This window comes from Phyllopteryx taeniolatus, chromosome 11 (assembly GCF_024500385.1).
Source record: "Phyllopteryx taeniolatus isolate TA_2022b chromosome 11, UOR_Ptae_1.2, whole genome shotgun sequence".
NCBI classification, from domain to species: Eukaryota; Metazoa; Chordata; class Actinopteri; order Syngnathiformes; family Syngnathidae; genus Phyllopteryx; species Phyllopteryx taeniolatus.
The window spans coordinates 2,339,421-2,352,473 of record NC_084512.1 but is presented as its reverse complement, the minus strand read 5'-3'; the positions used below and the strand labels follow the sequence as shown (position 1 = coordinate 2,352,473).

General features: G+C 43.6%; 1 protein-coding gene across 1 annotated transcript in view; it reads left to right on the top strand.

Annotated features, from left to right (window-relative positions):
• The window catches only part of atp6v1ba (ATPase, H+ transporting, lysosomal, V1 subunit B, member a), a 52,730-nt gene that overhangs the window by 28,147 nt on the left and 11,530 nt on the right, over positions 1-13,053 (top strand). Inside the window, exons 7-9 of the mRNA XM_061788992.1 lie at positions 2,953-3,054; positions 5,029-5,126; positions 5,263-5,386. Of these exons, the coding sequence (XP_061644976.1) occupies positions 2,953-3,054; positions 5,029-5,126; positions 5,263-5,386 (324 nt within the window). The remainder of the gene's footprint in view (positions 1-2,952; positions 3,055-5,028; positions 5,127-5,262; positions 5,387-13,053) is intronic.

Below are 13,053 nucleotides of genomic sequence, written 5' to 3'. Positions count from 1 at the left end.
CTGTGCGCTCAGGAGCCAATTTGGGTAAGTCACAGGAGTTGACGAGACCAGAAAAAACACTTGCGCCGCTTCTGCTGTTAAGAAGTAACGGTACTTTTACTCCGTTACAATGATCTAAATGTCGCTCGCTACTTTTATTTATCAATTATAACGGTACGAGTATGTAACCTGGTGGTTGGGGACTAAGGATGTAGACAAAGCACACACTTACTCAATGATACTGTAGTTTTGTGACCAGTGCGTGTGTAATTATTTACTTTCAATGTATTCGATGTGTCAGTATTCTGTCAAATTAAAGGTACAGAAAACTGAAAGATCGGAGGTAAGAAAAATGGGAAATCTGCAATAACGATGAGACAATAGCATCAGTTTCTTTAATTATCGTTGTATTATAAAAACAAATGCAGCCGCCATCCCTAATCTCATTCCCACTTCATAATTGCCTGATCAAAAGGGTCCTACTGTAGAATTGGTCAAACAAACACAGCTTGTGTAGCCCTCCTAATGATGACCCACTTGTCGTGCCATCTGGATGGTGTGAAAACCTGGCTGGTTATTTAATTAAGTACATGTCACATAGGCCATTCATGTGGGGGTTTGCTCTATGGACCAGGTGCCTACTCCCAGGGTGCATCGTGGGGTCAGCTCGGATCAACACACATCAAGTGAAAAGCATGAAATTCCTCTCAGAGTAGGCAGCGGAGTGGGAGGCTGCCTACTCTTGACTTTCTACACCAGTGGTCTCAAATACCACACCTGCCTTACAAGACAATTACACAGGATTCCTCACATATCTGGAAATATTAATTATAAAATCCAGCAAGCAAATTAGTTATTTTTAAGATTCTCTCTCTCTCTCTCTCTCTCTCTCTCTCTGTGTGTGTGCGCACAGTGGGTACGGAAAGTATTCAGACCCCCTTAATTTTTTCACTCTTTCTTATATCGCAGCCGTTTGCTAAAATTATTTAAGTTCATTTTTTCCTCATTAATGTACACACGGCACCCCATATTGATAGAAAAAAACGGAATTGTTGAAATTTTTGCTGATTTATTAAAAAAGAAAAACTTATATATCACACAGCCATAAGTATTCAGACCCTTTGCTGTGACACGTTGCTGTGTAGGGTTCCTAAGAGCACAATGGTCTCCATAATCCTTCACTGGAAGACGTTTGGGACCACCAGAACCCTTCTTTGAGCTGGCCATGCGGCCAAACTGAGCAATCGGGGGAGAAGACCCTTAGTGAGAGAGGTAAAGAAGAACCCCAAGATCACTGTGTTTTTCAGCTGCAGGGACAGGACGATTGGTTGCAATCGAAGGAAAGATGAATACGGCCAAGTACAGGGATATCCGGGATGAAAACCTTCTCCAGAGTGCTCAGGACCTCAGACTGGGCCGAAGGTTCACCTTCCAACAAGACAATGACCCTAAGCACACAGCTAAAATAATGGAGTGGCTTCAGAACAACTCCGTGACTGTTCTTGAATGGCCCAGCCAGAGCCCTGACTTAAACCCAATTGAGCATCTCTGGAGAGACCCGAAAATGGCTCTCCACCAACGTTCACCATTCAACCTGACAGAACTGGAGAGGATCTTCAAGGAGGAATGGCAGATGATCCCCAAATCCAGGTGTAAAAAACCTGTTGCATCATTCCCAAAAAGACACATGCCTGTATTAGCTCAAAAGGGTGCTTCTGCTAAATACTGAGCAAACGGTCCGAATACTGATGGCTGTGTGATATTTCAGTTTAGTTTTTTTAATAAATCTGCAAAAATTTGAACAAATTCTCTCTAAATCTGTGTTAGTGAGCATTTCTCCTTTGTCGAGGTAATCAATCCCACCTCACAGGTGTGGCATATCAAGATGCTTATCCGACAGCATGATTATTGCACAGGTGTGCCTTAGGCTGGCCACAATAAAAGGCCACTCTAAAATGTGTGACCACCATTTGCCTCACGCAGTGCAACACATCTCCTTTGCATAGAGTTGATCAGGTTGTTGATTGTGGCCTGTGGAAGGTCCCACTCCTTTTCAATGGCTGTGCGAAGATGCTGGATATTGGCAGGAACTGGAACACACTGTCGTACACGCCGATCAAGAGCATCCACTCAAGTTGGTTACGACGAATAACTGCAGTCAGGTCGAGACCCCGATGAGGACGACGAGCATGCAGATGAGCTTCCCTGAGACGGTTTCTGACAGTTTGTGCAGGTATTCTTTGTCGGGGTGGCTGGTCTCAGACGATCTTGGAGGTGAACATGCTGGATGTGAAGGTCCTGGGCTGGTAGGTTTACACGTGGTCTGCGGTTGGGAGGCCGGTTGGATGTACTGCCAAATTGTCTGAAAACGCCTTTGGAGACGGCTTATGGTAGAGAAATTGACATTCAATTCACAGGCAACAGCTCTGGCGGACATTCCTGCAGTCAACATGCCAATTGCACGCTCCCTCTGAACTTGCAACATCTGTGGCATTGTGGTGTGATAAAACTGCACATTTCAAAGTGGCCTTTTATTGTGGCCAGCCTAAGGCACACCTGTGCAATAATCATGCTGTCTAATCAGCATCTTGATATGCCACACCTGTGAAGTGGGATGGATTATTCTGGCAAAGGAGAAATGCTCACTAACACAGATTTAGACAGATTTGTGAACAATATTTGAGGGAAATGGCCTTTTGTGTGTGTAGAAAAAGTTTCAGATCTTGGAATCCAGCTCATGAAAAATGGGAGCAAAAACAAAAGTGTGTGTGTGGTATTTTTTTAACCTGCATCTTATTAACTGTTAAAAGAACAGCTGTAATAACTAATATTTTTCCTGATAACAACGGCTGTCAAAATGATGATCTATACACCTGACTACAGTGACACAGCTTTGAGTGGGAAGTTTAGTTTTTAGAAGAAAAGAAAAAAATCTTCTTTGTGTGGCTATAAACACATTTTCTGTCTCTCAAGATTGCAGCCCAGATCTGCCGACAAGCCGGTTTGGTGCAGAAGTCCAAGGATGTAATGGACTACAGCTCGGAAAACTTTGCCATTGTGTTTGCTGCCATGGGGGTAAGTAGGAAAATTAAAGCATCGAGCCGACATGTTTTCTGTCATGCACATCTGTGGCGCTAATCCACCTCTTAACCGTGACATGACAGCCAGTGTCCTTTCTTCCACTTTGCTTTCAGTCTTTTATTCATTAGGTGATTTAACCTTTAAGTCGTTCTTGTTACTTCTGCACCTCTGAGCATATCCTCCTGCCATGTAGAGGTTACTAATTCAAGAGACCCTTAACACTGTCATCCTGGCAGTATCAAATTCTCTCCCCTTCAGCTGCCCCTCCTGCCTGCCTTTTGTGACAGGTTGACCTTTACCAAACTCCCAATTTGCTTCACTTGCTAAATACTTCCATCCCCCCATTTCACATCCCATTGGGATGATTCCAACAGGAGAGTTTTCCAGTAACGTCGCAATTTTTATAAGTTGCCCTTCTTTTGCGGTAAAAAAATCCAAAGAAATGCTACATTGATTCCTATTTAATCTCAGTCATAAAATACCTTCATTGTCTGAGATGACATGTCACATTTTCCCCAATTTAATGTATTGGATAGATCATTTACAGTGGAAAACAAACTGCTGCTTTGTCAGAATCCACCTCAAAATGTGACTTTTTCTTGGATCATTTTACACTTGAGACTATGTGAATCCCAGAATGCACGTCTGGAAACAATGAGTCCCAGCCCTGGAATAATGAGTCTCTGCAACTTATCATCACGGAGTACAGATACAGTAATCCTCCACTATATGACGCTTGCTTTCTCTCAATATATTCTGTTTCAGCCTGCCACAAGAGCAATTTAAAAAAAAATATATATATATTTTAGGCTATATTTTCCCAAAAGCTATCATGATAAATGATGTTATCGTTGTTGTTCTTTTTTTTTTTTTTTTATGACAATGATATGATATTATAGAGCATAATAATTCAAGTAAATTTTTTTTTTTTTTTTTAAGGAACAATTAACTTTCAATTCTAAAGAAGATTGAACATTGGCATTGAAATGTAGAACAATAAATAAATATCTTAGATAAATCAAAACATTTAATAAATCAGACTCGGGCTAAGTTTGCAAAAATTGCACTTAAAAAAACATTTGGCACAGAGGTATGGAGTCATTATCCCACTAAAGAGGCCCAAAATGTCTTAAAGCCTGCCAAATTACAATGAGTAATAAAAACACTATGTACTCGAAAGCATTTGGGCTTTGTCACTGTTTTAAATCAGATGCCATACATTTTAATATTTCTGTTAGTGTTTTAGTCTTGCGGCACGATACAAGTAGACTGGATGAGTGACAATATGGTTCACTCTTTTCATTCCTCTTTCAACAAACTCGGCCAAGTTCTGAGACCAACGCATATAGTGAATCCTCTTGTCATCCAGTCTCTTTGGAGGTGAGAGATGAGGAAAACAAGCCCGCGTGCTGCCCCCGTAGCAATATTTCAAGGCTGGGAAAAGTAGGATTGCGGACTTTGTGAAATCTTATTTTTAGTACATGCCGCCGCAGTCCACAAAAAATGGACGGTGGGCTGCAAATGGTCCGCAGGCCGTAGTTTGGACACCTGATGCAACTGAAAGCTTCAAATGTGCATCATAATATAACTCGTGTAATCATTTTATAATCTGATTATTTGCTTGTATTGATATTGTTGAATAAATCCTCATGAGACATTAGATACATCAGCGCAATCACTGTTACTTTCTAAAAAAAAAAAAATAGCTGCAGTTAAATATCCAACAAAACATTCTCTGTTTTTGTTTTCCATCGCTGTCAGTTGTTTTCCAACCAGGTATTATTTTTTTTTCATCTACAAACCCAATTCCAAAGAAGTTGGGACGTTGTGTCGAACAGAAATAAAAACAGAATACAATGATTTGCAAATCATGTTCAACCTATATTTAATTGAATACACTACAAAGACAAGATATAAAATGTTCAGTTATGGTGCGTCATTGACAATGTTTATCCATTTCTCTCTCAGGTCAACATGGAAACTGCTCGTTTCTTCAAGTCTGATTTTGAAGAAAATGGTTCGATGGATAACGTTTGCCTTTTCTTGAACCTGGCCAATGATCCCACGTAAGATTCAGTCACACTTGATTACTTACTAGCTTTATATTACAGCAAGACTGTATTAGCGGTTTCTATATTGAATACAACACTGGCGCTTCAATTTTCCCTTCCCCCCCCCCCCCATCTTTCTGTTACCAATTAGGATTGAACGTATCATTACCCCTCGCCTGGCTTTGACGACAGCAGAATATCTGGCTTACCAGTGCGAGAAGCACGTCCTGGTCATTCTCACCGATATGAGCTCCTACGCTGAGGCTCTGAGAGAGGTAATACGTTTACCCCAGCTGGCTAATATCCAGAATTTTCATATTGCTGAATTTGTAACCCCACCGTATTTTTTTTTTAATATAGTGCGGTTAAAGACTGAGTAAAAGAAAAGTAAGTATGTCTTGTAAATTTGACACTCCGCAGAGAGAGGAGTGTCATTAACAACCCCGCCAAATTTGAATGATTAAAAACAATAGTATATATGTAAGTTAATATAATTATATAAAATGAGTCTTTAAGATTGTGAAAAATGAAGCCCTGCTGTCAAATGCCGTGGGCATGTCTGCTGAATATGCTGAAACGATGCCTTGCTCAACTATTAACTGTCCATCAAATACCACTACTGTTGACAGCCGTGTATACTATACATGCAGCAGCGTATACATGCACGATGAAAACGATGGTAGCTTACATGATCTACAGTCCCGTGAAAAAGTATTTGCCCTCTTCTCAATCAATCCATAGAATATTCTCGCCAAGTTTCTTAGTCGATGTGCTGTTGGGCGAATCTTTGTAGGCCGATCACTCTTGGGAAGGTTCACCATGTTTTTTCCATTTGCGGATAACTGCTCTCACCGTGGTTCGCTGGAGTCCTAAAGGTTTAGAAATTGCTTTGTACAGACTGAATAGATGTCAATTACTTTATTTCTCATCTGTTCTTGAATATTTTGGATCATGGCATTTGGTGCATCTTTTTAAAATCTATCCTATCTAGCTATTATCGGGCAGGAGGCGGGGTACACCCTGAACTGGTTGCCAGCCAATCGTAGCTCATCTTTTCAAAAAATGAGATTAGCCACAGTTAATTCATGATTTAACAAGGGGGGCAGTTACTTTTTCACACAGGGCCAGGTAGCTTTGAATAGTTTTTCCCCGCCAAAATAAACCACTATTTAAAAACTGTCTTTTATGTTTACTTGGCTTATCTTTGTTTGATATTTACATGTGTATGATTATTAAAGTGGGGAAACTATGCCCAAAATAATAATTTAAGAAGGGGGCAAATACTTTTTCACACCACTATAATTTCAAATATAGATGCAACAAATTGACATTTGATGGTAATAGTGGAGTATACAGTAATAAAGGGTGCTTACCAGGGGAGAGATGGTTACCAGGAAGTACAGTTTGATGATGATGACAGGCTTTGCCGAGATACCGGGTGTTCGCAATCAGATTCCAAAATATGGAGTGGTCAGCATTGGAGGGGAGTGGACAGTCCTCCCCCATGGAGGGGAATAGACAGTCAATGATTTTTTTATGAGTGGACTGTTATAACCCACTACAGAGCCTTCTTGTCCATTCCGGCACAGCTGGCATTCAACTCGGACCATTTCCTTTTAGAAGCCGAAATAAATTCAGTCATTATTGAGCCCTTTTCACAGCAGCTTTAATGTGAACAGACAAGGTGCATTTGTTGAAGACGTGGGTACCACGTGTGTAGGTCACATAACACAATTTATATTAGACTATTAGACTTAGAATATGACACAACAATGTATCTGCCTCTTCATTTTTACAATTATTTATTTTTTTTGTGTCACAGGGCTGAATGATTAAAGAAAAGTCCCCACTAGGTAGCTCAATTACACTTTCTGCACTTTCCTATTGGCATGCATTTTCCTTTGCGACATGTTATGGGAAAAAGTTGTTTTTTGTTGAGCGATAAACATACAGGTACATCTCAATGAATTAGAATATGGTAGAAAAGTTTATTTCAGTCCTCATAGCTTGTATAGATTAAACACTTGGGAAAATACCATGAACATGACTATTCGACTTAGAATACATATTGACTCAACAATGTACAACCCCAGTTCCAATGCAGTTCCATTTTCTACCGCTTATCCGAGGTCGGGTCGCGGGGACAGTAGCTTTAGCAGGGACGCCCAGACTTCCCTCTCCCAAGCCACTTCATCCAGCTCCTCCGGGGGTATCCCGAGGGGTTCACAGGCCATCCGAGAAATGTAGTCTCTCCAGCGTGTCCGGGGTCTCCTCCCGGTGGGACGTGCCCGGAACACCTCACCGGGGAGGCGTCTGGGAGGCATCCGAATCAGATGCCCCAGCCACCTCATCTGACTCCTTTCAATGTGGAGGAGCAGCGGCTCTGCTCTGAGATCCTCCCGGATGACCGAGCGTCTCATCCTATTTCTAAGGGAGAGCCCGGACAACCTGGGGAGGAAACTCATTTCCGCCGCTTGTATCCGGGATCTTGTTCTTTCAGGTGAGGTTCGGAACGTAGATAGAGAGCTTCGCCTTTCGGCTTAGCTCCTTCTTTACCACAACGGATCGATACAAAGTCTGCATCACTGCAGACGCTGCACCGATCCGCCTGTCAATCTCCCGTTCCATTCTTCCCTCACTCGTGAACAAGACCCCAAGGTACTTTAACTCCTCCACTTGGGGCAGGATCTCATCCCCGACCTGGAGAGGGCACACCACCCTTTTCCGGAGGACCATGGTCTCAGATTTGGAGGTGCTGAATCTCATCTCAGCTGCTTCACACTCTGCTGCGAACTGCTCCAGTGAGAGTTGGAGATCACGGCTTGACGAAGCCAACAGAACCACATCATCTGCAAAAAGCAGAGATGCAATACTGAGGCCACCAAACCGGACCCCCGCTACGCCTCGGCTGCGCCTTGAAATTCTGTCCATGAAAGTTATGAACTGGAAAGGTGACAAAGGGCAGCCTTGGAAGAGTCCAACCCTCACCGGAAACGAGTCCGACTTACTGCCGGATATGCGGACCAAACTCTGACTCCGGTCGTACAGGGAACGAACAGCCCGTATCAGGGGGTTCGGTATCCCATACTCCCGAAGCACCCCCCACAGGACTCACCGAGGGACACGGTCGAACGCCCTCTCCAAGTCCACAAAACACATCTAGACTGGTTGGCCGAACTCCCATGCACCTTCGAGGACCCTGCCGAGGGTGTACAGCTGGTCCACTGTTCCACGGCCAGGACGAAAACCACACTGCTCCTCTTGAATCTGAGATTCGACTTCCCGACGGACGTTCCTCTCCAGCACCCCTGAATCAGAATCAGGATCATCTTTATTTGCCAAGTATGTCCACAAAACACACAAGGAATTTGTCTCCGCTCTAGTACGACAACATACAGTCAATTGACAGAGAACACATTTGAGACATAAAGACTCAAAAAAAAAAAAAAAAAAGTCACTGAGCAATAAACGGTTGCTTGTTGTCTGGTATAATGCCGGTACATTTTTCTTTTTGGACAATTGTGCAAAAGATGAGAAGACCTTACCAGGGAGGCTGAGGAGTGTGATCCCCCTGTAGTTGGAACCCCCCACCCCAGTCTGCCAATCCAGAGGCACTGTCCCCGATGTTGCAGAGGCATGTCAACTAGGAAAGCCCCACAACATCCAGAGCCTTTAGGAACTCCGGGCGAATCTCATCCACCCCCGGAGCCTTGCCACCGAGGAGCTTTTCAACCACCTCGCTGACCTCAACCCCAGAGATAGGAGAGCCTGCCTCAGAGAACCCAGACTCTGCTTCCTCATTGGAAGGTGTGTCGGTGGAATTGAGATCTTCGAAGTATTCTCCCCACCGACTCACAACGTCCTGAGTCGAGGTCAGCAGTGCCCCATCCCCACTATACACGGTGTTGATGGTGCACTGCTTCCCCCTCCTGAGACGCTGGATGGTGGACCAGAATTTCCTCGAAGCCGTCCGGAAGTCTTTCTCCATGGCCTCACCGAACTCCTCCCACGCCCGGGTTTTTGCTTCAGCGACCACCAAAGCTGCATTCCGCTTGGCCAGCCGGTACCCATCAGATGCCTCAGGAGTCCCACAGGCCAAAAAGGTCCGATAGGACTCCTTCTTCAGCTTGACGGCATCCCTCACCGTTGGTGTCCACCAACGGGTTTGGGGATTGCCGCCACGACAGGCACCAACCACCTTACGGCCACAGCTCCGGTCGGCCTCCTCAGCAATGGAGGTGCGGAACATGGTCCACTCGGACTCAATGTCCCCCGCCTCCCCCGGAACATGAGCAAAGTTCTGTCGGAGGTGGGAGTTGAAACTCCTTCTGACAGGGGATTCTGCCAGATTTTCCCAGCAGACCCTCACTATACGTTTGGGCCTGCCACGTCGGACCGGCATCTTCCCCCACCATCGGATCCAACTAACCACCAGGTGGTGATCAGTTGACAGCTCTGCCCCTCTCTTCACCCGAGTGTCCAAGACATGTGGCCGCAAGTCCGATGACACGACCACAAAGTCGATCATCGAACTGCGACCTAGGGTGTCCTGGTGCCAAGTGCACGTGTGGACACCCTTATGCTTGAACATGGTGTTCGTTATGGACAATCCGTGATGAGCACAGAAGTCCAATAACAGAACACCACTCGGGTTGTGATCGGGGGGGCCGTTCCTCCCAATCACGTCCTTCCAGGTCTCACTGTCATTGCGCACGTGAGCATTGAAGTCCCCCAGCAGAACGATGGAGTCCCCAGCGGGAGCGCTCTCCAGCACCCCCTCCAAGGACTCCAAAAAGGGTGGGTACTCTGAACTGCTGTTTGGTGCATAGGCACAAACAACAGTCAGGACCCGTCCCCCCCACCCAAAGGCGGAGGAGGCTACCCTCTCGTCCACCGGGGTGAACCCCAACATACAGGCGCCGAGCCGGGGGGCAATAAGTATACCCACACCAGCTCGGCGCCTCTCACCGCGGGCAACTCCAGAGTGGAAAAGAGTCCAACCCCTCTCAAGAGAACTGGTACCAGAGCCCAAGCTGTGTGTGGAGGAGAGTCCGACTACCTCTAGTCGGTTGGGACGTTGTGTTAAACATAAATAAAAACAGAATACAATGATTTGCAAATTATGTTCAACCTATATTTAATTGAATACACTACAAAGACAAGATATTTAATGTTCAGACTGACAAACGTTGTTGCTTTTAGCAAATAATCATTAACTTAGAATTTTATGGCTGCAACACGTTCCAAAAAAGCTGGGACAGGTGGCAAAAAAGTTGAGGAATGCTCATCAAACATCTGTTTGGAACATCTCACAGGTGAACAGGCTAATTGGGAACAGGTGGGTGCCATGATTGGGTAGGGGTTCACCTCTTTGTGAACAACTGCATGAGAAAATAGTTGAACAGTTTAAGGACAATGTTCCTCAACGTACAATTGCAAGGAATTTAGGGATTTCATCATCTACGGTCCATATCATCATCAAAAGGTTCAGAGAATCTGGAGAAATCACTGCATGTAAGCGGCAAGGCCCAAAACAGACATTGAATGCCCATGACCTTCGATCACTCAGGCGGCACTGCATCAAAAACCGACATCAATGTGTAAAGAATATCACCACATGGGAACACTTCAGAAAACAAATGTCAGTAAATACAGTTCGGCGCTACATCCGTAAGTGTAACTTAAAACTCTACCATGTAACGCAAAAGCCATTCATCAACAACACACAGAAACGCCGTTGGCTTCTCTGGGCCCGAGCTCATCTAAGACGGACCGATGCAAAGTGGAAAAGTGTTCTGTGGTCCAACGAGTCCACATTTCAAATTGTTTTTGGAAATTGTGGATGTCGTGTCCTCCGGGCCAAAGAGGAAAAGAACCATCCGGACTGTTATGGGCGCAAAGTTCAAAACCAGCATCTGTGATGGTATGGGGCTGTGTTAGTGCCAATGCCTTGGGTAACTTACACATCTGTGAAGGCACCATTAATGCTGAAAGGTACATACAGGTTTTGGAGAAACATATGCTGCCATCCAAGCAACGTCTTTTTCATGGACGCCCCATCTTATTTCAGCAAGACAATGCCAAACCACATTCTGCACGTGTTACAACAGCGTGGCTTAGTAGTAAAAGAGTGCTGGTACTAGACTGGCCTGCCTGCAGTCCAGACCTGTCTCCCATTGAAAATGTGTGGCGCATTATGAAGCGTAAAATACGACAACAGAGACCCGGACTGTTGAACAGCTGAAACTGTACATCAAGGAAGAATGGGAAAGAATTCCACCGACAAAGCTTCAACAATTAGTGTCCTCAGTTCCCAAACATTTATTGAATGTTGTTAAAAGAAAAGGTGACGTAACACAGTGGTAAACATAACCCTGTCCCAGCTATAATGGAACGTGTTGCAACCATAAAATTCTAAATTAATGATTATTTCCTAAAAACAATAAGGTTTATCAGTTTGAACATTATTGTATTAGTGTATTCAATTACACATAGGTTACACATAGGTCGAACATGATTTTCAAATCATTGTATTCTGTTTTTATTTATGTTTAACACAACGTCCCAACTTCATTGGAATTGGGGTTGTAAATACCATGAAATAAAAGCTGGAATTCTGAACATTTCATCTTTTGATCTGAAACCCAAATGTCTTCAGTATACAACAAAATTAAGGAATTAATCTTGCCATTCCAACGCTTTTGGGGGGGACCTTATCTTCGGGCGAATGTTTTGGGGATGTGGGAGGAATCTGGAGTACCTGGAGTAAACTTACCCAGGCACAGGGAGAACATGAAAACTCCACATAGGCGAGGCCGGATTTGAACCCGGGTCCTCAGAACTGTGAGGCAGCTGTGCTAACCAGTCCTCACCGTACCGCCCCAGCAATTGAAATGAAATATAAATTCGTGTTCCATTTATTTTCGCATTCTTTTTTTAAATGGTCATATTAATTTAGAGGTTATGACGTGAGGACACAGACGATGTTTGATACCAACAATACAACAACAACAATAAAATATTGGTACTATGACATCCTTGAGTAGGGGAAATGGAAAATCAAGTGTCCCTTTTTAGTAGGAAACACCTGACCTTATCAGCAGTTAAGCTCTACAAGAAAAAGATGCTGCCCCGCGTTCATCGCAGCCCCTATTACTGCTCCCCCTGTTAACTGTTCCTTTTCTTTCATTTGCTTGATCTTGCAAGTCAGATTCTTGCTACCCACCCTTTTGTATCCCTGTCGTAATCCTTATTTGTACAGTTTGCTTCTCAATGCACTGGCTGCACGATTCCAGGTTTTAATAGTGCATTTGTGATTACCTTAACCTTGACCCCATGTACTCCCTACTTTGCTAAGATTTGAATTGCTTGATGCATAGTTCAGAACATACAAAGAGCCTTGAGGACAAAAAAAACAACGTATTCCTATTCAGGCATGTAAAGGTTGTATTTAACCCTCATCTCAACCATTAACCTGCGACTCCAAGGATAAATGGCTGCGATGTACTTTCACCTTTGCTCTGAATTCACTTGACTTTGTTTATAAAAAAAAAAAAAAAAAAAAGAGGTCTTGAAACAGTGGCAACATTTGCAACCAGTTACTTGCTGCTTTGTAAATTTAGCATCACTTGACTGTAATAAGTGTTGTGTTGGCTTTCAGCTTTTATTTAAGATATTTTGGCAAAACATTCAGGCACTCATTGAACTGCAAATGATTTTCTCCTGAAGAATTAAAATTATTTTTATGGTTACAATAATTTTTTTCTGAACTCACCATTTCATTTTGTTTCATTTTTAATGTATTTCTATCCATCCATTTTGTATACCGCTTATCCTCGTGAGGGTTGCGGGTGTGTTAATCATTTTTACACGTTCAAAATGTCACCATGAGAAAGCCGTTACAACTGTACACAATGACTGAATTAATATTGTAAGCGTTTTA